This window comes from Phocoena sinus, chromosome 2 (assembly GCF_008692025.1).
Source record: "Phocoena sinus isolate mPhoSin1 chromosome 2, mPhoSin1.pri, whole genome shotgun sequence".
Lineage (NCBI taxonomy): Eukaryota > Metazoa > Chordata > Mammalia > Artiodactyla > Phocoenidae > Phocoena > Phocoena sinus.
The window spans coordinates 91839729-91866229 of record NC_045764.1 but is presented as its reverse complement, the minus strand read 5'-3'; the positions used below and the strand labels follow the sequence as shown (position 1 = coordinate 91866229).

The 26501-nt window shown below is 38.0% G+C and overlaps 1 protein-coding gene and 1 pseudogene across 8 annotated transcripts in view; both read right to left on the bottom strand.

Annotated features, from left to right (window-relative positions):
* Positions 1-26501, bottom strand: part of ZNF106 (zinc finger protein 106) — a 63040-nt gene that overhangs the window by 26414 nt on the left and 10125 nt on the right. For 3 of the 8 annotated variants that reach the window (XM_032621956.1, XM_032621958.1, XM_032621957.1), the window contains 5 exons: positions 20520-20605; positions 16590-16651; positions 8205-8402; positions 2690-4861; positions 1004-1637 (listed from right to left, as the gene is read on the bottom strand). In XM_032621956.1, coding sequence (XP_032477847.1) covers positions 1004-1637; positions 2690-4861; positions 8205-8402; positions 16590-16651; positions 20520-20605 — 3152 coding nt within the window. Of the gene's footprint in view, positions 1-1003; positions 1638-2689; positions 4862-8204; positions 8403-16589; positions 16652-20519; positions 20606-25911; positions 25979-26501 lie in introns of all 8 variants that reach the window. The other 5 variants (XM_032621960.1, XM_032621959.1, XM_032621963.1 and 2 more) reach the window with 3 other exon arrangements.
* LOC116750112 lies at positions 7990-8167 on the bottom strand (annotated as a pseudogene).

Here is a 26501-nt window from a genome sequence, read left to right as displayed (position 1 = left end):
TCATATTAGTCGAATGAATGTATCTGATTAAAAAAAAAATACAATCCAAGGTCAAGTACCTCCCTAGCAACCTAGAGGGATGCTAATCCCACAGGGCTTAGGCAAAGCATATCACCTTGGTAAAAGCTAATAATACATGTATCTGATTTCATAGTTTCTACTTTAGAATTCAGCAAGAAAATCTTTACAACCAAAAACTCAACAGCCTGAGACAAGCCCCAAGACATTAGCTTTGTCATAAGACAATCTCTCATCCAATAATATCCACTACAGCATCTAGCTCAAAGGAGCAGAGCTGGAATAACTACTTTGTTATATTGTCCCAATATTAAAGGAAACAGCCCATTTTCACAGTGACAGATTCCAGACTATATTACCACCAGCAACTCTTTCTTTTCAGAAAGGGTTCCTGAAAGGGTTAGGCAATATTAACATCAGAGGTGCCAAAAGAGAAGTATCAGTGAAGTAATGGATTCTAAAAAGACCAGGCTGGGTAACTTAAGTACAAAAGATAGAGTAACAGAGACTAAGACTATGCTCATGTAGATGTACTCTCATAGTATAAAACTACCTTAGTGTTAAGCCTAGTAGTCCTGGGTTCGACAAGCACACATGCCCTACAAATACAACACTAGAGTACCTTTCTTCAGCAGTACAGAATGCATCATGAAAACAGATAAAGTTACAGCTGAAGATGTGGCTCATTCCTTGGTCAGGTGATACAAAGAATCATTGGCTTAGATACTAGTTTTAGAGATGACTTCATATTTTCCTAGTACTATACATTCATATTCAATTACATCTAACTTACTAGAGTTACTCAGTTAAAGAATCCAGTAGGATAAGAATATGAAAGTAAGAGTAAGCTTCAGAAATCTTTTATTCCAGAGTAGGGAGAACCACAACCCCAGATACCCAAGAAAAATTAAACAGTTAAGTCTTTCTAATTAAGGCCAAGTCACCACATGAAATGTTCTACAAAAAGCACAGGAATCATACTCACTCCAGTGGCTCTTCGTTTCTTTCTAATATTCTGGACATCATTTTGTTCAGCACCAGAAGTACAGCTACTGTCTGTGGCTGCATCTGTCAAACTGGAGATTGCAAGGGCTAAGGATGCATTTGATGATAAAGAGTTTCCTTCTCCATTACTCTCCTGGGCATTGTGACTCTCTGAAAGTGGTGTAGAGCTCTCCTGGCTGTGCAGGTCTTTTGCCAAATGCATCAAAGGTATCGTATGGTCAGATGATAATTGAGCACTATGTCGCCTTCGAGTAGCAACATTTTCAGCTCTTTCACCTGTTCTTAGGGAGGCAGCTAGAGGTGTCATTTCCTGCTTAAGGCCCATGGTTGTTTTTTGACTCTGTGCAGACCTCAATGAGTTATTAGGTGAAAATATCTGCTGGGGCTCATTTTCTTTGCCTGTAGCTTCCTCACTGAAGAAGCTAAACACAGAAGGAGCCCTGTCCATGATCACACTGCTCTCTGAAAGGCTTCGCTTCCTTGCCAACCCAGGGGATGAAGAAATGGAAACACCTTCCCACTGGAATCCTTCTAGACTGGACAGATCAGGCTCCCCATCCAAATCCAAGACCTCTTGTTCATTTTGAACTAGAGGCACCATTTCGATGCCAAACCTCGAGAAAGAAAGAAAAGGAAAAATAATTAATCAGACATGGTTGGGAGAGGGGGCACCACTTAATGTGCCAGACTCTGTTAAGCACTGAGGTTACAAATATAAATAGATGGTTTCTGCCCTCAAGGAGCATTAAGAGTTCTAAACATAAAGCAGGTTAACTCTATTGTAAGTATTATAATGTAACAAGTACCAAATTAGATATTTGTATACAGCTATATACAAAAGGAGGGAATAAAAACTGAGGGTTTTATTTAATATGGAACTCTAAATCAACAATAAATACGTAATTTTTAACAGCAAACAAATAAAAAATAAACAAAAATGTTTATTAAGCATTTACAAGCAGCAGACACCATGCTAAGAACTTTATAATCTCAATGATACTCACAAGTTACAGGAAAAGAAAAGGGGGCACAATAAGTATGTTACTTCGACAAGGATAGAAATTTAAGCCTAGAGGGCTATGTAATTATAAAGCAGGATGATTTTCAAGTAGCAAACCTATGTTGAATGCTGCTTTACCATTCAGAAAAGTTTAGTGCCTCAACATAAGATGAATAGCCAAACTATTACACAAGTACTTAGGAGAAAGTATTTTGTGATCACAAATACAAATGCCCAGAGCAAATACAGAAGGATAACCATCCACACGTTCTAAGTAAAAGGTAATGAGAACAGTTATACCTAAAAGCTGTACCACTCATTAAGATCTATAGATAGATACAGAGCTATAGATTGACTTTTTTTATGCTGTCACTTTATGGCCCCTATCACCAAAGTGCTAGATTTCTAAGTTTTTTCCTTGTCCCTACTTCATTTCTCAGAAGGAGGTGTGCTTCTTTTTAACCTGAACTCCCTGCTAGGAAACACTTTATTCCATTGGTTATAGAGTAGGCAAGTAGTCACTCCTGGATATTTAAACCAGACATCTACAACGTATATTTTTTGCAGACATTTAATTAAATTTAACAAGGAGAATTCTCTTGACCAGAGTCAAAGGGTAAGTTTAAAGGAAAAAAAGGGAAATGGATACTGAAAAGAGGCACACACCTGGGTAAGCCTTTGCCTAGCTCTTGCTTTTTCTTGGTTACTTGCTGAATGACCTGTTCCCAGTTGACATTTCTCCGAGATGCATTTAGAATCTGCCGGAGGGTTGGCTTGAGCCCAGACTCCTTCTCTGTCTCACTCTTTCGATGACCACTGATATTGCGGATGCGGCGAGCACTATTGAGGTTTGGCTCAGGAAGGTGTGCTCCAGTTTTGCTCTTCAAGCTAATGTGACGGGTTAGATCTCTCTGGAGTGAGGCAGGAAAGCCAAGCTTACTTAGTTCAGGCAGGAGAGGGCCTGAGGGCTGACCTATATCGTTTTTTTGAAGCTCAGCATCCAAGCTAGTAGTCTCAAAGCCTTCTGTTTCATAAGATACATGAGATTTAACAGGGTCATCAACCTGTGCATCTTCTAGAGAGGTTTTCAAATCTAGCAGTAAGTCAGAGTGTGGGCTGGCTACAGATGTCATTTGTAACTCAGATTCCTTCTGGTGAACTGTTGAGTTACATGGGGAAGTCGATGGTTTTCTAGATGTTTTCAGGTTTTGGTCATCCCCCCTTTTCTCATCAGCAGCATGAGTACTGCAGGATAAAACTTCTGTAGTTGCAGAACCCAGGGTTCCAATTTTTGTTCCATCCTTTTCTGCATCAGATATCTCTCCATCACTTTCATCTTCTAATGCGTCTACTTGAAACTCAATCTTCAAAGATCCTTTTTCAGACTCTTCTACATTCCTACTTGCTTTTGCATAATTCCTGGTCCTTTTAGAAGCGCTAAGAAGTGGATTTTGCAATGACTCATTACACTCTAGCACATCTTTGGCTTTTTGTAACGTATCACTTAAATTTTCATCAGGTTCCCTGTGAGTTCCAAATGTACTTTTATGCCCTTTTAAAACACGAGGACCTGAATTTCGCAATTTGGATATGTAAGAACCCTTATTATTTTCCACTGTGGGTTTGTTCAAGGGGTTTGAGTGTTCTCCAGGAAAAAAAGAATTCGTTTTGGTGTTTTTTGAGGGATTCTTTGAATCTTGCTTTTGAGGAGCTGATTTAGTGATTGGAATTGGAAGGAGTGGGGATTTTAGCAATGGCATCTTATTTAAGGTATGCTCTTGTTCAGGTTTTTCTACAATGGGGCCCTCTCTCACTACCTCATAGGAAGCAGTGCAGTCAGAAGTGGCTTTATGATTAAGAGATCTAGTATGTGTTTCTTTTTGTGTTTTCAGTGTTGGAGAATTATTTCTTTCATCAGTTTGGGGCTCTTGTATTCCTGTGGTTATCAAGCTAAAATCATTATCTATCGTTTCCAACTTGTTACCAGTGACTTCTTTCACTCCCGATTGTAAATCCAGAGTCTTCTGGGAGGGGTAAGGAGTCCAGCGACGGAGCTTTTCCCTTGCCACACTGCCATTCTTCCCACCAATTTTGGAAGCTAAGGTATCTGTTTGTTTAGTGGCTTGGCTTTCCAGATGCTCAAAATTGAAGTCAAGTAAGCCCTCTGAAGAAAACTTATCACTTGTAAATCCTTCAGAAGGACCTCTGTATGTGGCGACTGCACCAACTTTGTCATTTTCTTGCCGCTGCCACTTATATCTCTCTTGATTATATTTGTTTGACTTAGATTTCTTGTTCCATAGCATAGTCACATCTTCCATTTGACAGTTAGAATTTCTGTTTCTGCTTGGTTGAAATTTGTCTCCGGGGCCACTGTAATTCCAACTATTTGTGCTACGTACACTGGATTTCCAGTTTCCGTTACTGCTGTTCATATGCCGACTGGAAAAGCCACCTGTTCCTTCAGAATGCCAACTGGAATTCCTTCCTGTACCATTATGATTCCAATCTACCATTCCACTATTTGAATGCCAACCACCTCCAGAATTACTATGGTTGTGAAACCAAGTTGAGGAGCCTCCTGCAACACCCTTATGCCACCCAGAACATCCTCTTGATCCACCACTACTCCTCGAAGAATGTGGGAAGCTGTTTTTCCTAGTATTATTATAGCCATCTTTCTCCCATTTCCGGTCCCGCTGAGGAGGTCCACGATGATGCCATGCTGGCTGACTGTAGCTCTCTCTGTCTTGGTAAGGAATTCGGTCTTCTCGTCTCCGTTGGGATCGCCTGTCATCAGAGTTTATTTCTTGGCTGCTATTGGAAGGTTCATCTTGCCTGGAAAAAAAAGTCTTTCATTAGTGATTTAAAAGAGTTCTCCTGGTCCCTCTAAAGGCATAACCCACCAAACTTCCGCTCTGCCTTCCTCCTCTGTTACCTAGAATATGTAACAGAGACTACTTTTATTTCAAATAGTAGATGCTTTCATATCTTTAAATGATATAAACTTATATTTCACAATTTATTGATTAGAAATTAACATCTTGTGTCTCCTATCACCCCCCAAATATTAAAAACTTGACACATTTATACTGTCTTCCCTCTCCTGCTCCTGTTTCTCTCGGCATATTCTGGGATTTTGTCCCTATCATCCAATTATTATTTTTATATTATACAATTTTTTGAAAATAAGAACAAGTATATTTTGTAGCTATGGTTAGTTATCATAGTTAATACAATTTATATTCACCTGCTCTTAATACCATGATTTCTTCAATAGTTGGTTCTTTCTGAAAACCCAGTTTCTTAACCTATTTTAAATGGTAAGATTTTACTTTGCATAATCACTTTCATTAATAAACACTTTATTATTAAGTACACATTCAGTGACTGTTAGTGGTAAAAGAAAACTTTTATGTATAGTTCCTCTTCCTGAAGGGCTTATAATCTAGCTAAGGAAATAAGCCCGGTCACAAACAGGAGTAAAATAGCACGGAAGAAGTAGCACCCACAGTAAGTGCTATAAGGAGCTCCATGAGCTAGAGGTTTTTATAAAGAAGCTACAGCTGTTTCAACTATTCATGTTACACAAGGAGCTCACAGAAACGTGAATAAATTTAAGCAAACATCACAGGAATAGGCGTAAAACCATTTTTCTCTAAAAAGCGCCTATAGTATGCCTAGCTCAGTGCTTAGCATGTGGTATGTGATCAAAAAATTGAATAATACTCATTAAAATGTATTGAGTACCTACTTATCATAAGGCATTTAGTGCTAATCACTTTACACAGATTATCTCATTTAATTTTCACAACTCTGCAGCAAGTAGCATTATTCCTACTTTTTAGATAAGGAAACTGAGGATTAGAGAGGTTAAGTAACTTGCCTAGAGCAAGATAGCTAGTTAGTGTTACGGCAGAGATCTGAACCTTGGTGTCTGACTCTAGAGCTCTTTTTTTTAAAACTGAAGTGTAGTTGATTTACAATTCTGTGTTAATTTCTACTATACAGCAAAGTGATTCAGTTATACACATATATGTATATGTATACAAATATATATATACATTCTCTTTCATATTCTTTTCCATTATGGTTTATCACAGGATACTGAATATAGTTCCCTGCGCTATACAGTAGGACCTTGTTGTTTATCCATTCTATATATAATAGTTTGCATCTGCTAACCCCAAACTCCCAGTTCATCCCTCCCCCACTCTCCCCTCCCCGTTAGCAACCACAAGTCTGTTTAGAGCCCACATTCTTAACCACTAGACCTTGATAGAATAAAAATCTCAAAGTTTCGGCAGTTGGGTTCCCTCCTTAAATTTTAACTCAGTATTGACTTTAACTGGCTTTAAAAGCTTCGAATGTCTGTAAGATTTTGGACACAAATTGGAATTTCCTCCTTTTTCACAAGACGGAATTAAAAGTTAATTTACCTAAAAGTTCAAACATCCACTTACATTATGAATTACAACTATTTCTAAACAGGAGACCCTAAGTCCCCAAGTGACAAGTGCTACTACAGATACTTGGAAGATTTTTATACCATCATTAACCAAATTTTTTTTTGTTTCTAGGCAGTATGAAACTTATGACATCCAAGGAGATCACTGACTTGGCTCTACTAATTATGATCCAGAAATGAGGAGAATTGGGCAATTTAAGTCAGTCACAAAGTAAAATTCCTAGATCATCATGAATTGGCTAGGTCAGGGGGACATGACCTAGTATGTGGGTTTAGCATGCAGCTAAACCCACAGCCCAGAAAGAATAATATAAACTAAAAACCTCATGAAGGAAAAAAGAAAAAAACCTCATGAAGAAATAAGTAGATGACTTTATAAATAGGTCACCAAAGAGGCATATAAAAATGATCAAAGAATAGTATCTACAACATGAATGTCTAATTTACTGAGAAGGTCTTTTACCCTCTGACTTAATGTTTAATCATTTACACAGATAAGCTAATAGTGGCACAAGAGTGTAAGAACAAAAATAGAAGTTAGTCTCCTAGAGGCTCCAACACCCTAAAACAAGAGTAAACTACAGCTATACTGAAAGTAGTGAGAATGTCATTTGAAGGATAAGCAACTAAATAATTTAAGAACCATGTTGCTACGGACACTTTAAAACTAAGAAAGTCTCCTTCAAGGACGTGTTCAAAAAACGTTTAGCATATAGAATAAAAACTACTTCTTTTTTATATTTAAACCTCTAACTGAAAATGAAATACAGACCAGGGATAACTAGTATTCAAGAAGGATCTTTAAAATTTTTATAATTTGAAATTTTTTTTATCATGTTCTAGGACTTAAAAAATTAACCCACCTCATAACTGGTTCTATATCTCTTTTACTCATATCTGAAATTTTCTGCTTCATTAATTAAACTCTTCAGACCACAAATCAGTAATGTTAAAATACAAAACGCTAATACCTGAATTATAGATTTAGGTATGAAATTATGTAGTACAAGCTATAAAACTTCTATTGCTGAAATGATCCTGACAGTGTCCAACTGAATATAAATTTATTCAATAAATATTTACTGAAGAAATTAATAATAAAGGGATAAATCAAATTTGGTAGAAGCACCATGTTAATTCACATTAGGCAAAACAATTTTTTCCTAAGGGATGAAATAAGAAATGCCATCTAATATATTCAAATGAAGCTTATTCACTAATACCTTCCACTAGAAAATATGGATACCAAATAAGAATTTATTGGTATCCAAAACAATATGGAACTAATAAAAACAGTTCTAAACATAGTTATCAACATGGTAAAATTCAGATACATAGCCTAGCTTTTAGGTAGGGTCAATACTGAGTTTTGGGGTTTTTTTTTAAGGAGTTAATACAGTAGTTCAAGAAAGCATTCCATTGCCTTTTATAAGTAAGATAGCAACTTCAAGGTAAACTTTATAATTAAGATAAATAAGTCTGTGGCACAACTTTGTAAATCAACTACACTTCAATAAAAAAAATTTAATTTTAAAAAAAGATAAGTCTGAATGCTATAGGCTGAACAGAATGTAAATGGAAAATGTATTCTCTACTACATTCTGTTTCAGATAGGCTTTTTAAACTGATAAGAACAGATACTACACTTGACCTTAGCCAAAAGGCCGAGAAGCGATCAGATAGGCTTTTGAAAATATCAAAATTATTACTTACCGACTTTGTTCTTTCCTTTGTTTTATTAACTGAACGAGTTCCTTGTCAAAATAATCTTCCTCTTCTTCTTCCTTTCCATCATCTTCTCTTTCCTGGGCATCAACATTATCTTTGTGCAATTGGCCAGAAATGTGCTTTGCATACGCAGAAAGACCCACTTCTGTGACCCCGCACACTCGGCACTCATGACTACTGTCCCTAGGGAAAGAGGCAGATGAGGGACATTCAATTCTCCCCACTGGCATGGCACACTCACAAGATCTGTTATAGTTTCCTCTGAAAGACACTGCACACTTTGGCACAGTGAAAAATTAGTTCTAATCAATTTCAGTGCTCCTTTCATCACTTTTAATAAGTTTGTTCATAAGTTACTTTTGAAATGAATTAAAGATTCTTTTCCAGCAATCAAGAGGCAATACACTTTAGAATAATATAGTTTAGGAGGATAAATCTTCTTGAATTGCTGTACTTAAAACCTTGCCAGAGGAAACGTGGTGAAAGGGGAGGCAGGGCGGGGGGCTCAGAGCAAACAGAAGTTGCTCCCGAGCACACCCATGGTGCCAGCTGCACTCAGAAAGCCTGGCGACAGCTCTTACATTTAATCTCTGGCTCAAAAGCTTTCTCCCAGTGAAAATTAAGGGGTGGAGAAAAGGGTAGGCGGTGTAGCCAATCACAACCTGGTAACTAAATCAGAGCAGCTGGAGCTCTGCCTGGAATGTGAAGATTCCGGACCCCAGGGCAAATGATACTAGTAGTCTCAGCAAACTTTTTTGGTCGGATGATACATGTGATCTACATTCTGCTTCAGAAGGGCTTATTTTAAAGGGAATGGAAAGCATTTCAGTTGTAGGAAGTTAACAGCTGTGCTAGGCAAATGGTTTTTCTCAGGTTTCAGAAAAGAACACCATTTAGAGAGAAGTATAATCAGGTTCTCGGTTAAGAAAGATAATTGGGCAGGCGTTTTCTTCTTTTACTTTACACACTTAATGGTATATCTCATACTTGGCCAGTTTAAGAAGCCAAAGTCTTGAATCAATGTCCAGAGCTGTAGTAGATGAATAATTTAACTGCTTTTTTAGCTTCCTGAGTCCCTTGACTGGTTCAGCAATCTATGCAGTCATTGATGAGAAACACCTGAACACCATGGGCACATGTGTAATAAATGGACAGTAATATCCACTCAATAGTCCAAATTGGCTTAACTCTATCACTTGTCTTGGGTTAATACTAGTGATATTTTTGCACTTCCTATGCCATTCTATAAAAACACACATACAAAGACATGCTGCCTTTGATAAGACAGACAGACACAAGAAATACATACACAACACTGCTTCATCTTCCCCTCACATACATCCAACAAGACACGGGCAGAATTCACATCAGTTAGCCAGAAGAGACCCTCAAAATTAAGCACCTCATTTACTAGAAGATGGTTTCTGTTACAGATCATCTGAATATTCATTAAAAACAAAAAACTTACTGAGCAACTACTAAATTCCAGGAAACAAGCTAAGTATATGGTTAATGGTGACAAATTACAAACAAACAATGCCCAGTAAGTAAACAAAACACAGTTTTTTACTTTGTACGAATCATGAAAAACACCTCAGAAAAACGGAGAAACTTCATAAGTTTCCATCTTTTTTCTTGACTTTGTACCTCAAATGCTCTGGAGGCAATATAGTCTTTGACATTAAGATTCATTTTAATGAGTTCTGACCAGATTCCCTGAATTACCCTGAATATCGATAGCTTAATTCATTCTAATCCTCCAGAACTTAAATACATTATTTTCGCTGAGAGTTTTCAACTGTATTTTACTACAACTATATAGTTAAAGAAAAATAATCCTCAACTTTCTTCAGTTTACCTGGCATATCCACACTCTTCTCTGAAGCAATTAAAATTAAGGTAGTTCATTCAAAGTGAATGTTAACTTGTAACAGAAAGCAAGCCTTTTCTCACAGCAACACAGAATGAAGTTTAAAATGTATATATAGGGCTTCCCTGGTGGCACAGTGGTTGAGTCTGCCTGCCAATGCAGGGGACACGGGTTCGAGCCCTGGTCTGGGAAGATCCCACATGCTGCGGAGCAACTAGGCCCGTGAGCCACAACTACTGAGCCTGCGCGTCTGGAGCTTGTGCTCCGCAACAGGAGAGGCCGCGACAGTGAGAGGCCCATGCACCGCGATGAAGAGTGACCCCCACTCACCGCAACTAGAGAAAGCCCACGCACAGAAACAAAGACCCAACAGAGCCAAAAATAAATAAATAAATTTTTAAAAATGTATATATAAATAGAAATCTATCCCCAATGGGCAGCATCAGAAGAATCTGAAGACTAACAAACTTGGCATACATAATTTACACTATAATAACAACTCAAATCAACTGAATTTTCTGGTTAGAAAATCTTTTGGGCTTTAAACTCTCTACAACTGTGGAAAATGTTTTTAGTCCACTTTTCTACCTCAAAGTTTATAGAATGCTAAACCATATATTGCAGTACCAGGGACATCATTCTAAAAGGTATTCTTGAATAAAATCCCTGATTTTATCCTTAGTTCCAAAATGCAGAGAATTTTTTTCTTTTTCTTTTTTGGCTGTGCCGCTTGGCATGCGGGATCTCAGTTCCCCGACCAGGGACGGAACCTGTGGCCCCTGCAGTGGAAGCACCGAGTCCTAACCACTGGACCCCCAGGGAATTCCCACGGGGAATTTTTCATATGTCCAAACCATCAAAATCCCTCTTTAAAAGACATAATTGGAAGATGACACTGATTTTTTAAAATATTAAGGAATGTAGTATAAAGTAGACAGTAACTAACTCTGTTAAAAATAAATATCCATAATCATAAACCCACATATTTTGCAATTTCCAAAGCACAAGTATATGTTGGACATGTATCAAACGCTCAAACACAGATTTTTTAAACATTTTTGCTTTCATTGCAAGAAAGAGTATTAACCATAATTCCAAAGTTACTTGATAGAAAAATACCTCAAGATCCTACCCAGAAGGGTATAGCAATAAGTGCAACATAAAAGTTAACACTAAAAACACAGATTTATCAAAACACAGAAATCCCTAACATTTTTCTTATACATGAAATCTAGTTTTTTTTTTTTTCTTTTTAAAGATAAGCTTTACAAGAAACTTCAAAAAGAGAAAAGAGAGAATCTACATTTATACTGAGGAAGAGCAGGATAGGTCAACCACATCTTGTGAAAATTCAAATGTGTCTGTGTCTGGAGTCAAGCATATTACAATATGCATTCAGGCTCCCAAATAGGGTGTTTGGGAAACCACATGTTCTTTAAAGCTAATAGCAAATTAAATAATATTTGAATGATGCTATTTTCCAATTTTTTATCAATAACCAGTTAAAATACTACTTTGTATAAATATATAAATAATTGTTGGTAAAAAAGTGCTGGTTTACTTCCTGACTAATAAAGGCAATAATTTTCCTCAGAGCGTTTTAACAGAGGGCCCAAATTAGCTTCATCCTGTTACCACACAATTTCCTCTCATGTGTGAAAGGCAAAGCCTTCAGATATTCTATCCATAAGCTCCTCTTTATTAAGCTTGCTCTAACTATACCACAACAGCTGGTTGATAAATTAAGGTTTGTGCCCTTTTAATAGCATCTATCTGTAGAAACTACTTACAGGCCATACATCTGAACAAGTAAGTACATTAGAAAAAAACAGGAAAATGTTCCAGATGTCTACAATCGTGAACTAAATAAGTTACTCACTTCTCAATCAAGCTTGCATTCAAAACCTAAAAAAATGCTCTTTACATTTCTTAACCAGATCACAACCAAAAATTATAGTGATACTTAATATCAGAAAGCCAGTAGTTAAACATGGAATCCAGAGGAAATAATCACAAACTGAGGATAGGAAGAAAAAACATAATGACTGATAACTATTTGTCCCTTTGGTACAAACTAGTGATGACTGTCATGGCAATAAATGTTCCAAGTCAGTAAATGATTTTTAAGATTGTGTTGTTTTTTATAGTTTTGCCAGCTGTTTTTCCTTGCTACCTGCTTGCCTTCTCCCTTATAATTTGTACTGGCCAGGAAACCATACCAAACCTTATAGTACTATATCTAAAATATGAGTAAATTAAGTACCAAAGTGCTCTCCTCTAAATAAAATGAGTTTGGGTGTTAACACTGACATTACTATTGTCAGTTCAGAGGCTTCCAATGCTTATTCCTTAACTATCTGATTATGCTCCAAATAACTAAAAACAGTAGGCAAAATCTCCATGGCACAATTAAGTTGATGAGTGGGAGGAAAGGAGAAACAAATTACAGAACAATACATATATGGCATGTGGTTCAGTTATGGTAGTAAGACAAAACAAAATGTGTGTAAATATAAATATAAATCTATGTATACACACAGAGAAGAGGTTTGGATAGGATATACACTAAACTGTTGACTTTCCTCTAAGAGGGGAGTAGGAGTAGGGGAGAGAGTGAAAGGACCTCTACGTTTTTTACTTTTTATGATTCTGCACTGACTGTGAACATGAATCTTAAGTTATCAAAATTTGTTTTTTTAATGTTTTAATTAGCTAATTAGTGATCTTTGAATAAAATAAGGCATTAGTCTTAGAACAAAATGAGCTTCTCTCCTAATGACTAGATTTACTAACCTCATTTGTTTTGTTTGATTTTATAATACAGTACAGGTCACTAAGAAGCCCAGAAAAAGGTGAATTCCAGAAAGAAGTATGTTGGAAATGGGATCAAATAATCCACATATAGGGAATCAAAGGTTGACTGTACTTCATAGGTTCCAATGATAATGAGTTAAAGATCATATATACTCAAGGTATTATAAGGGCTCTTCACATTAAATCTGAGTGAACACCTCTTTTATACTGCTGCTAAGACCTAACCTTCACACAGTAAAAGACTGAGACCATGGAAAAATTCCACTAATATGCTAAACAGATGCTGAAAGTTTAATAACATATTAATTTGCCCACACAACCTAAAACTATATTACTTAAAACACAAATAATTCCAAATGACTTAGGTTGGCATCTTGATCAAATCTTGCACAGTAAGTCCCCTACATATGAACGAGTTCCATTCCGAGAGCGCATTCATAAGTCCAATTTGTTCGTAAGTCCAACAAAGTTAGCCTAGATACCCAACTAATACAATCAGCTATATAGTACTGTTCACAAATAATAATACATAAAAAACACAAAAAATAATGAAAACATTTTTAACCTTACAGTACGGTACCTTGAAAAGTACAGTAGTCCAGTACACCAGCTGGCATACAGGGGCTGGCATCAAGTGAACAGGCAAGAAGAGTTACTGACTGGAGGAGGGAGAGGAGGATGGAGATGGTAGAGCTGAAGGATCGCAAGCTGCAACTTGCGTTCACTCAGATTTAATGTGGAGAGCCCTTATAATACCTTGAATATATATGATCTTTAACTCATTATCATTGGAAACTATGAAATACCGTCAACCTCTGATTCCCTATACGTGGATTACCTTAATTATTTGATCGTCACACCTGACGCTGACAGCACAGGTTCTGGTTCCTTGCTGGATTCAATTCTATTTACCATATTGAAAAAACGATCCGGTGATGTCTGAGTAGTAGCTCTTTTTTTCTTGTCATAGATAACACGGTAGCACTGGATTGCATTCTGAACGGCCGCTGCAGCCTTCATGTACCATCCTACGTTCAGGTCCTGTCCCTCAAAAACTAACAGTGCCTCCTCAAATAAAGAAAATCCCCTAGATATTTCCTGCGTCATGAATCTCTTCGGTTCTTCAGTTACTTCTTCGTCCTCCTGTCTCTCTTCGTCCTTTCTCTGGGCCTCCAATTCCACGAGGTCTTCATTAGTCACCTCCTCTTGTTGCACAGCAAAGAGTTCAATGAAGTTGTCCTCTTTCAGATCAAGCTCCAGCTTCTTGCTGAGGGTCACTAAGTTGCTGAAGACCTCTTTGGACTCATCCACCTCCACAAATCCACGAAAACCGTGAACAAACTGCAGGCAAAGGTTCTTCCAAACCCCATTCATGGTGACAGCCGTAACCTCATGCCAAGCAAAGTCAATGTTTTTTATGGCCTTGTAGATGTTATAGTCCTTTCAAAATTGTCACAAGGTTGCTCCTGATTCGTCACTCACCTTTACCGCCTGATGAAAAGTGTGACATAAATAATATTTCTTGAAAGTTGCTACAATTCCCTGGTCTGTAGGTTGGATGAGCGACATATATTCAGTGGCAGATGCACTACTTTGACTTTGGGATGAAAGTTGTCCATGAATGGGGGTGGCCTGGAGCATTGTCAAGAAGCAAAAGAATGTTGAATGGGACGTCCTTCTCCAAGCGATATTCCTCTACCTCTGGGATAAAGTGGTGGAAAAACCAGTCCTGGAAAATGGCCTGTGTAACCCAGGCATTGGGGTTACTCTTCCACACAACAGGAAGAGAGCCCTTGGCTATTTTTTTAAGGGCTCTTGGGTTCTCTGAATGATAAACTAAGAGAGGCTTCAGCTTCATATCACCAGAAGCATTGCCACCAAATAACAGTTAGCCTGTGCTTTGCTGCTTTATAGCCTGGCAACCACTTTTCCTCCTTATTGATATAACTTTGGTCTGGCATCCTCTTCCAGTTGAGTTGTGTCTCATCCACATTAAAAACCTGGCTGGGTAAATACACACCATCATCAATAATTTCTCAAAGTGTTTCTTGAAGTTCCCGGACAGCTACCCTATCTGCACTCGCTGCCTCACCACTTACTTTTACATTGTAAAGGTTGGTTCTAGCCTTGAACCGATGAAACCAGCCATGGCTGGCATTAAAAGACACGCCCTCTGATTCTTTGCCGCGTTTCTTCTTCAAGTCTTCATAAAGGCTTTTAGCTTTCTCTTGAATCAACATTAGGCTGAGTGGGACTCAACGCTGATGCTGATCCTACATCCACACATTGAGAAGCTTCTCCATCTCCTCCATCACTTTTCCACACTTCTTCAGTATTACTGTCGGCATCATTGGCCCAGCAGACTTTGCTGTTCCATGATCTCGTCCTTTTTTTTTTTTTTTTTTGCGGTACGTGGGCCTCTCACTGCTGTGGCCTCTCCCGTTGCGGAGCACAGGCTCCGGACGCGCAGGCTCAGCGGCCATGGCTCACGGGCCCAGCCGCACCGCGGCATGTGGGATCCTCCCGGACCGGGACACAAACCCACGTCCCCTGCATCGGCAGGGGGACTCTCAACCACTGCGCCACCAGGGAAGCCTTCGTCCTTCTTCTTTAGAATCATGCTGATGGTTGAACAATTCATGTTATAAGAACAAGCGACATCTACCATCTTTTCGCCTTGCTCCACTCTCTCAATTATTTTCACTTTGTTTCCATCGTTATCGCTTGGCGCTTCTTAGCAGTACCAGCTACCTCACTGCTGCTTTAAGCTTGCTTCTGTACATCCTGGACTTGAAATAAAAATACTGTACTACTGTACTCTCTGTAGTACTTTACAGTAAAGCACACAAAAGCACAACCACTTGCAGAGGATGCACGCACATGACAATGTATGCTAGACACATGAACTAACTTACATAATTGGACATGGGAACACATATACCCATCTGTGCAAGTTCACAACTTGAAGGTTCATATGTAGGGGACCTACTGTAACCATTATTCATGGACTAAGGTATAATGCATATTTCTGTTTCCCAAAGTTTCTCTGTTCCATACTGTCTCCAAACTTCAAATTCACACATGTCCAAAACATCAAAAGAGGAAACTCAGTTGGAAAAAAAGACACAGGGTATACATACATGCTACATTTAATGTCTTAAAGGTACTTATTTGTTAGATTTTCTTTCCTTAAACATCTCAAGCTTTAATTCACAAAATAGCATTCTTAGATACTCAGGGTTTATACATCTATTTTATTTACACTAATGAGATTCAGTGCTATTTAGAAGACTTTGGACTTTTCAGACTATTCCAGCAACAGTAAAGGTTTATGGCCTGCAATAATTTGAACACTGCTGAGGCAATAACATGAAATGTCCTAGTTGCAAGGCTGCTGTGTAGGAATAAGAAAGCTTATTAATGAGAGAACTAGCTCATCCCCACCCACCTTTGTTGTAACCTATTTGCTAGAGTTGCTGTGAATTCTACACATTTGAGATGCACAAAGATTTATCCCTTTTGAAGGCAAAAAAAATCTACTGTACTTGTTATTAATTCCAAAAGATAGTTCTATGCCATAAGACAACATTCATTTATGAAGGATTACTATAAAATAAGCTGACAAGCACCATCAGCCCTCAGATCCCCCCACATCCAGAAGTTTATGGAAGACAGCCGTCCCATACCTGCCCTTCAGGTTCTCAAGTTCCCTGTGATGCAACATGCTCCGCATGTGTTCGTCCATCTCCTTCAAAATTAAAGAAAGCAGGTTAAACTAAGGGGGATTGCTTTGGGGAAAAAAATTCCTCTGTCCTGTTCAATCAACAATTGGGGCTCAAGCTCCTTGTATCAAAGTCGTGTTTGCGGTTACCACTCTCAATTCAATATTGGAATCAGTTCTTTATTAAGTAACTCTTTAGCTTGTTTTTTGACATATTTCATTTTTAAATAAAGCAATAGTTAAGAAAGACCTATTTAAGTGGCTTTTCAAAAAGGTTTGAAAGTATATTGTATTTAGGAGGCAAAAGAGTAAATAATAAACAAATATGTTAAATTATATCCCAATATAAGGAATTTACTTAAGTTTATTAAAAATTTAAAAAACTGCCTGAAATCACATAACTTCTCAACTACTTGGCTACTTTTCACCATACTCTCTTTCCCCACTCAACTGAGAGTTTCTCAAGAGTTAGTTACAACTATTACCCATATCTTGGCCAGGGCCTGACATACAGTTACTAATATTTGTTGAATGAACAGATGGATACATCAATTCTACACAGAAGTTACAGATATAACAGAATTTTCCTATGGTAGGTCAAAAAATGCCTTGAACACGGCAGTTCAATCATGGCTTCACCTTCACTGCCCACTCCCTTCCCCACACCAATTGATTTGTTTGGTTCCAATGAAAAGTTTGAAAATATACTAGATTCTCCCCTCCCTCCCTCCCACCCTTGGTGGGAAGGAAATAAAATCTGTGGAAAGAGCTTCCACTTATAAGTGTAAGTGTGACACACACGCACACACCCCTCAAAAAACTCAAAGTTGCAAATGTCTGTCTCTCTGTCTGTCACACAAAGTATATATAATAGCCAGTATGCCATAATAGAGAATGGCTGTTTACCAATATGATAAAAGGGTTACTACAATTGTTGAGTATTACTATTAACTGTGCCCTGTGATAAATGCCTCAAACATTTTCTCATTTGAACCACAAAACACTGCTAAGGGAGGATTATTATTATTTTTTTTTTTTTTTAGGGAGGATTATTAACATCATAAGGACACAAGGGTGTAGAGAAGATAATTTGTTTATTCACCAAATATTTATCAAGTGTTTCTTAGGTGCCAAGTACAGAGCTAGGCACTGAAGGGATAAGTGTGAAAATATTTAGTCTTGCCCTCTCAGAGTCACAGATTATCAAGTGGTGAAAGTAGGACTCAAACTCTGGCAGATCCGACACCAAAGTCAACATTTCAAACACCATGCCATGTTGCAAACATCTAGTGCATTGAGATTTTTTTATTATATACAATTCATTCGTCAAAATGAGTACAACAACCTCTTCTTTAAGTTATCTACACACAGTGTGATACACAGTGTTATGATTCAAAACACTTCCTTTAAATGGCAATTTTACTGAAGATGACCACCATTTCCTTCCTATCTCTACAAATGCTTCATCCAGAAGGGATAGTTTTACATGTGACCCCTTCTAGATACAACTGATTGGCCATTAACCAGAATGAACATTTATAGAGCGGAAAACTAAGTTGAGTTAGTGACAGGATACAGAATGAAAAAATCCATGGACAATATACAACACCTGCTCAAATCTCTATGCTTCCTGTTGTTCAGTTTTTGTTTCCTGTTGCTCAGTTTTTCCTTGGATTAGATTTAACATATGCCAAATCTCCTTTTCTTGAGCTAAATTTAAGTGGGACTGTTTCTTGCAATGAAACTATTCCTAACCAAGGGAGTATTCATTGAAATAGGTTACTCTCTCTGATGTAAAAACCAATTCTGTATTCTATTTCAGTTATAAAAAATGTTATCATTCAAAACTAGTTTTAATGTGATTTTTTTTTTTTTCCCACATGGCTTGCGGGATCTTAGTTCCCTGACCAGAGATCGAAGTCGTGCCCCCTGCGGGGGAAGCACAGAGTCCTAACCACTGGACCGCGAGGGAATTCCCTTAATGTGACTTCTGATTATTTAAAATACTTCAATAATCTGTCTCTAAATTTACAATGTGAAATCCTCTTCCATCCTTCTATAAGGAATGAATGCAAATAATGAGACAACTGAGTTTTCAAAATAACTGAGAAAGATCCACAGGCACAGTTCCAAATGCATACCTGCAGAGTTATCAAGCTTCTATTTAGTCCCTTACATCAGTATTATGTTGTTAAAAGGAGGGGGGGGAAAAGGGAGAAAAAAAGGATTTGGGGTTGAACAAATTTGGAAAACACTGAGTAACAGAAAAAAATTTTAATATTTTTTAATTCCAGGGCTTCTCAGATTTTCATAAGTTAATAAGCATCAGGATACTCAGGGATATAATACACAGTCACCCTAGATTCTTTACTCCTTCACAGTGTATTTGGAGAAACCAAGGTAATACTAGTTGGGGAAACTAGAGGAAAGCACATCAACATAAGTTGTTCATAGTCTATCTAAAAATAAGTGTCTGAGTTTATCCCTTTCAGTTAACCCATTCCGTTAATTTCTTACCCCATATCTTAACACTTAAATCACGCCATTCCCTTGCTTAAAAACCTATAGGTGGCTGTCCCTAAGGCAGGAGTAAATAACACCAGTCCTTATTTAACTTTGTTGTGACCCATGGAAAAGTATGAAGAGACGAAACATGTTTTAATCCAGAGAAGAAATGCCAAAAAGACTTAAAGTAGCAAAATTATGGGAATATAACAAGATAGGCCTGCTACTCCATGAAGATCTGACACCACACCTCTGAGTACCCATCTCATACCTTCTCAATTTCCCTCTAATCTGAAAGTAGCCTTATTGAAAATTTGAGTTAACCCTGGTCTAAATTTTTTTAATTGGAAGAGCCTTTTGTAAAAGGCAGCAAGTATATTACTAAACATGATTTTAAAATCTCAGCTGATTTTTCCATCACTAACAGAAATCCTAAATAGGAAAAAAAACATTCCTCACCCCAGCCTACTAGATGGATCACAATCAAACCCCTCAGTCTAGCACTCAACACTGTTTATTAACTATCTTCACTTAAATTACAAATTAAATTGTGGTCCCGCTACTCCCAAGATGAAACTGTTCTAATCAGGTAAGCCTTCTTACCAACTCCTAGAACTGTTATACTCCATTCTACCGCTATACCTTTGTATGTATTTTTCTCTCACCTAAAATATCTCTTCTCCATTTCTTTTAAGCCATTTTACACCCAAATGTCTTTCAAGGTTTACTCAGACTTCGCTGGCTAACCTCACTCATGATAATCTTCCCAGTTCTCTGAACTTCCAATGACAATCAAGAACATCTTAAAAACATGGAGAAAAAATTCCTCAGTATTTAAGCTAGCAGCACTCTTGGAAAGCAAGAATAAAGAAGAAAAAAAAGAAAAGCAAAATGTGAGACAAACTGCAGCCAATTTCTATAAAGCAAAGGTAAATTCTTTTAGTTCTTAAAAATGTGTTTTTCTTTGAGCAACATCCCCACCTTGTGGACGTCTAAGAATATAGTTAGTACCATTGCTGCTGTGCTGCACTTTTCACAAGAATATGCAGAAAGAGAACTCTGCTACGTATCAATGCTGTTACCTTAGCTAATCAGAAAGTTGTTATAATCTCAACCTGAATTTTAATGTCTTTTCTCTATAACTGGTTACTAACTGAATATCTCTTTATCATACTGTTGAGTATCCTCAAATTCCAGGTAGAGGTTTAATAATATAGTTACTGGTTTTATGAGGCAGTAATGAGAAAAAAACCAGTGAAATAAGACTAAGGTTTAGGAAAGAAGCATAAGTAAGATGTTAAAAGTTTTTACCCATCTATAAATTCCACATGATGTCTCTGAAAAAATGATCAGTCATAAAAGCCTCAGATTCTCCCTCTTCTATTATTACCTTTTTTGAGCTGTACACAATGTGGCACAATATGCATTTTCGTTCTCGTGCCATAGTGACCAGATCTGAAGCACTCAACGTCATACCTGCAATGAGGAAGTAACATTTAGTAACCTTTTCTTCCCAGATGTCTTTTTAGATTCATCTTAACATAGCCCGAAATACAAATCCTGCAACTCCCTCACCTCCACCCTGCTCCCCCAGTCTTCCCATCTTGGTAAAGGAAAATTCCAAGTTTCCAGGTACCTAGGGCAAAAACTTTGGGAGTCATCCTTGATCCCTCTTTCTCACCCCATATCCACCCTCATCAGCAAATCCTGCCAGTCCCACCTTGAAGTACATCTGAAATCCAACCACCCCTCACTGCTTAGCATATCTACCATCTCACATGGCACCAGCCTACTGACCTGACTCCCTATTTCCACTCTTGTCTGTCCTCTCATGGTCTATTCTCAAATTAGCAACCAAAGATTCTCAGAACAGGATTCTTTTAAAATTTAAGTCTGATCATTTAACTCCTCTGCTCAGAATCTTCCAATAGAATCCCATCTCACTCACAGAAAATCCAAAGTCCTTTGTCACGGGCTACAAAATCTGTTTCTCTCTCATTCTCTGACTCCACGCCCTATCACTCTCCCTGTATTGCTCCATTCAAGTTACACTGTCCTCCTTGCTATTCCTTGATCACACCAGGGATTCTCCCACCTTAGGGTTTCTATATTTCCTGTTCTCTCTGCCTGGAATATTCTTCCTTAGGATGTACCTATGGCACAGCAGAGAGTTGACCCCACATCTCTTATTTCTGGTTTAAGAGCCTTTTCTCTGTGTTATGCTGACATTTAAAATATTTAAATAAATCCTTCAGACAAAAAAAAATGTATTTATGGGTTTCAAGGCTCACTCTCTCATGCTGCCTCATCAGGGAGGCCTTCCCTGACCCCCTATAAAATACTGTACTTCCTGCCCTCCGTTTCTTCTATCCCCCTAATAACCTGCTTAATTTTTTACTTTTTAATAGTACTATGGTAGATTGTTTCCACAGATGGCCACAACATTATCTCCCACCCCACGCGCTCTTTTGCAGTGTGACGTTGTCATCACCACCCATCAAAAGGTATAGAGTCTATTTTCCCTCCCTGTGACCTGTTTTGATCAATAAAATGCAATGGAAGTGACAATGCAATTTCTGAGGCCGGGCCTTAAAAACTTTGCAGTTTGGGCTTCCCTGGTGGCGCAGTGGTTGAGAGTTCGCCTGCCGATGCAGGAGACACGGGTTCATGCCCCGGTCTGGGAAGATCCCACGTGCCGCGGAGTGGCTGGGCCCGTGAGCCATGGCCGCTGGGCCTGCGCGTCCGGAGCCTGTGCTCCGCAACGGGAGAGGCCACAACAGTGAGAGGTCCGCGTACCGCAAAAGAAAAAAAAAAAAAAAAAAAAAACTTTGCAGTTCAACCTTTGCACACTTAGAACACTCCCTCTTAGAACCCAGCCACATGGAGAGGCCAAGGGGAAAAAAACTGAGGCCCCAGCTGAGCACCCAAACAACAGCCAATGAGGGATCCTAAGTGGGACCAGTTAAAGAACCACGCAAATGAGCCTTTTTCAACCCACAGAATTGTAAGAAACAAAATAGCTGTTTTAAGCCAGTAAATACTGGGACAGCTTGTTAAACAGCAAGAAATATCTGAAACAAGCATCCTTTACTACCTAACATAGTATATATTTGTTATTCTTTGTTTCCCCAATTAAAAATTAAGCTTCACAAGAACAGAGACTCTGTATATTTTGTTCACTAGTATAGGTCTAGCACTGAGAACAGTGTCTGGCATACTGTAGGCACTCCATAATTATTTGTTGAATTGTTCCAAATATAACTATCTTAGGTTATTAAATGTAAGACAGAGATAACTGGATAAATACTGAGGTTTGGGTTAAGACCAGAAGGGTCTCTATTCTACAATCCTCTAGCACTACCATACTTTCCTCCTGCATCCCTGCAAGGATGCCCTATCTGAGAATTTAATTCCATTCCCCAGGCAAAATTATTTTTCCTCCACACACACACCAGACTCTAATAGATTTATCTGCTTCCTTGCCTGGGCTTGTTCCTTATGGGACTTAAAATTGTGATGTAATGAAGTTATAAGCTGCCCTAATTTAATCTTTTTTTTTTTTTTTTTAATTTTTTTTTTTTTTAATATTTATTTATTTATTTATGGCTGTGTTGGGTCTTCGTTTCTGCGTGAGGGCTTTCTCCAGTTGTGGCAAGCGGGGGCCACTCTTCATCGCGGTGCGCGGGCCTCTCACTATTGTGGCCTCTCTCGTTGCGGAGCACAGGCTCCAGACGCGCAGGCTCAGTAGCCGTGGCTCACGGGCCCAGTCGCTCCGCGGCATGTGGGATCTTCCCAGACCGGGCTCGAACCCGCGTCCCCTGCATTGACAGGCAGACTCCCAACCACTGCGCCACCAGGGAAGCCCCCTAATTTAATCTTTAACCCTTACACAACATGGTGGAAAAACCAATGAGAAAGAAGCCTAAGGTTCTCTACCTCTCTTGTCACTCAGTTTCCTTGCTATTGCAACCCACTCCATACCACTACTAAATGTCTGAAATAATTCTATTCAATAACAAATTACAAAGCACCAAAACAAGATTGTGGGTAAAATTTTGACCATTTGAGAAAGCTGAATGTTAACTAGCTAATAAAACAAAGAAATATACCTTTATGGATAGGTATAGTATTATTTATGCTTCTAGTATTACTAACCTATCCTAAATCTCAAAATTAACACAAACCACTGTGGTGCTAAGTGTCAAAGCACAATTATTCTTTTAATTCCCTTATCTCTTAACATTAACTTTAATTACTATTTGCAAGCAGTATTTTGTCATTTCATTCAGCAAGCATCGTTCTAAGAGCTGCAAAATCAGTAATAAAGATGATATATCCAGAAATGTTTTTAATACTGCTTCAAATGATTACCCATTAAAGCAAAACAGGAACAAAAAACTTGAAAGCAATGAAGAAGTGAGACTTCCTGGCACAAGCAACAGCAGTTGCTGTGGGGTTTTTATATATTTACTCAATTGAAAACTAAGTACTAAAATACCAACTGTGTTTCTATTTAATAAAGCCATCAACTTGTAGTAAATGGATAAAGAAAGTCATATAATAGAAATACTCTCTATCAACCTTTTAACCAAAGACTCCCTCTTTTTATTTTTTCTTTTCACGGGCTCCATGTTTCTAATCTGCATATATTAAGTTTCATTTCTGTAAAAATTTTCACTTTCATAAAAAGTGTAAACTGCTAGCAAAGTATTTAATCAAGAAAGACCTAGTATTTAAAAATACTGAGTTGAGGGCTTCCCTGGTGGCGCAGTGGTTGAGAGTCCGCCTGCCGATGCAGGGGACACAGGTTTGTGCCCCAGTCTGAGAAGATCCCACATGCCGCGGAGCGGCTGGGCCTGTGAGCCATGGCCACTGAGCCTGCGCGTCCGGAGCCTGTGCTCCGCAACGGGAGAGGCCACGGCAGTGAGAGGCCCGCGTACCACAAAAATAAATAAATAAATAAATAAATAATAAAAATACTGAGTTGATATGATTACAGCTAAAGACAAAAGAACTTTAATTTGTACATCCTTAAACTGGGTAAAAATATAATTTCCATTAAGCTTTCTGAAATACTGAAATTAGCTCACAGCCTTCTTTAAAGGTCTTAACAAGGATCAGAAGTCAAGGAAATAGAAACGATCCAACTTTGCAACCTCAAAATGCTTGAGAGGTTACATTATACAAGCCAAGTAAGTCAATTCAACTACTGCTGTCCTCACTTTAACCACCTTACATTTTCCCCCATATCATTTAAATATACCCATTATGAAATCTTTCAAATTTTCCCAATAACTGTGAGAAATATCTGTGATATTTCTTAGTCATAAGTCTAAAAAATCCTACAATAAGTACCTTTTCTCAATATCTTAATTACTATCCTATTAATACAATTATCATTCTCATAGGCAAAACTATATTACTGATTCTTTTCTTTCAGATTCTCATATTTAGTCACGAAGTCCTGACAGATTTCAATTTTTAAATTGTTATTTATGCTCGCTGTACAGTATAAATTAACATAACATTGTAAATCAACAGTAATTCAATAAAATAAAAAAGTTTTTTAAAAAGAGGAAAAACAATTATTTACTCTTTAGTGTGATAAACCTGCATGACTTTATATGTATTCTTCTCCCTTCACCCAACTGTTATACTCACTAATGTTTCCTGCCTTGACTCCTGCTCCCAATAAATGAACAAGTTCTAAATCCAAGCAGTACATCAGAATCACCCACACAGCTTACTAATAAAAAGAAATACAGTTGTGTGGGCAGAGTAGAACTATTGCATTAGTCCCCAGACACCCCATTCTGTACTTCACCATGCTTTGAAGGCTGTTTGATGGTAGGTATGTCTGGTCTCACTGACCTTACCATGAGGAAGGGATCTGTCTTTTCATATACCTATAACACTGGTTACAATAAGCACATAGTACTTAAGATATTTGAACTCTGACATAATTAAAACCAATTGAGACTCTATATGATAATATATTGTAAAACACTGAAGAAAAAAAGCATAATTATTGGTTTGTTGGGGTGGGGGAAGTGGTACTCAGATTAGTATCCCTTTTCTGAATTCCACAGGTAACTTGTCCACTTTAATCCTGACAAAAAACTAATGGATTTCTGGTGAGCAAGACAGGGCAACAGAGAGACAGTTCAGTGATACAACAAGTTTTTGTCACTACCCCTAGGTTGCCCAGGTTATGGAACAAAGATATGACTGGCACTTCCGAAAAGTCCTCACTTTGCTGAGTGGGACTCCCCAGAGAGTTTCAAGGCTCCTAGCTAAGGAAGGAGTTTTAGTAAGCTGACAACAGAGGTCAAGAAGTATTTTGGGGCATATGAACCTGTAATCACAACTTTCAAAGGCTTATTCTGGGTACCTGTCCTATTTACTAGGTCTAAATTCTGGCTGGCTCTTGTTTCCCAAGGCAAGTGATTGGTGGTTTCCTGCATCCATCCACTATCTCTGATGGAGCATAAGTTCATAAGCATTTTACTCACTAGCATTCCTACTTTTTATATTATCTGCCCTAACATAACACTCACCAGTATCATATATGTATGTGTATACACACATGCGCGCGCACACACACACACACACACCACTCTTTATTCTTTATTAGTAAGCATAGGGCTAAAACGAAGACAGGAAGTTAAGGCTGCGACTCAGGAAAAGGGATCAAAAGTCAAGCATCCAACAGATGAAGCTGTTCATATTGCCCATCACCAAGCAAGGAAATGGACAGGGCAGACCACAATCTGATTCCTTACCTCAGAATCAGAACTATGGTCAGGTTCCAATACTTTACTCACTTCCGGAACTTGGAAGCATTATGTCCTAGAGGGAAAAATAACTGAGAAAGAAACTGGGATAATGCCAACTCTAACAAGGTAATAAAAATACTAGCAAAAGTTGTCATCATATAACAGAGTAAGTCATAAGCCCAAAGATAGCTTATACAAACACTGTTTTAAAAGTTTAACTGGGTAGCTTGTTGCATTTATTTAACAGTTGAAAAAGTTGGCATTCCTGTATTCAACATATCATTTATATATATTTCCAAGCAACCCCAAAGATCCACATAGTAATGTAAAATTCTATGACATGAATTATAATCAATGCAAGCTGAGTGAGCCTTACTAACTGCTCACTATTCTCAAAAAGCTTTGCTGTTCTCCGTGCATCTTATTGCTAACAGTACATTCAATAATCTTCATCCACTTTATACAAGTATGACTATAATAACAATCATTTTCACTATTTCTTCTTTTTATAGAATCTTTTAAGTTCATGGGTGACCATACCACAGTATTACAGTAAAGCATTTATTTTAGCAGTTTTAATTTATGTTAACAGCTTT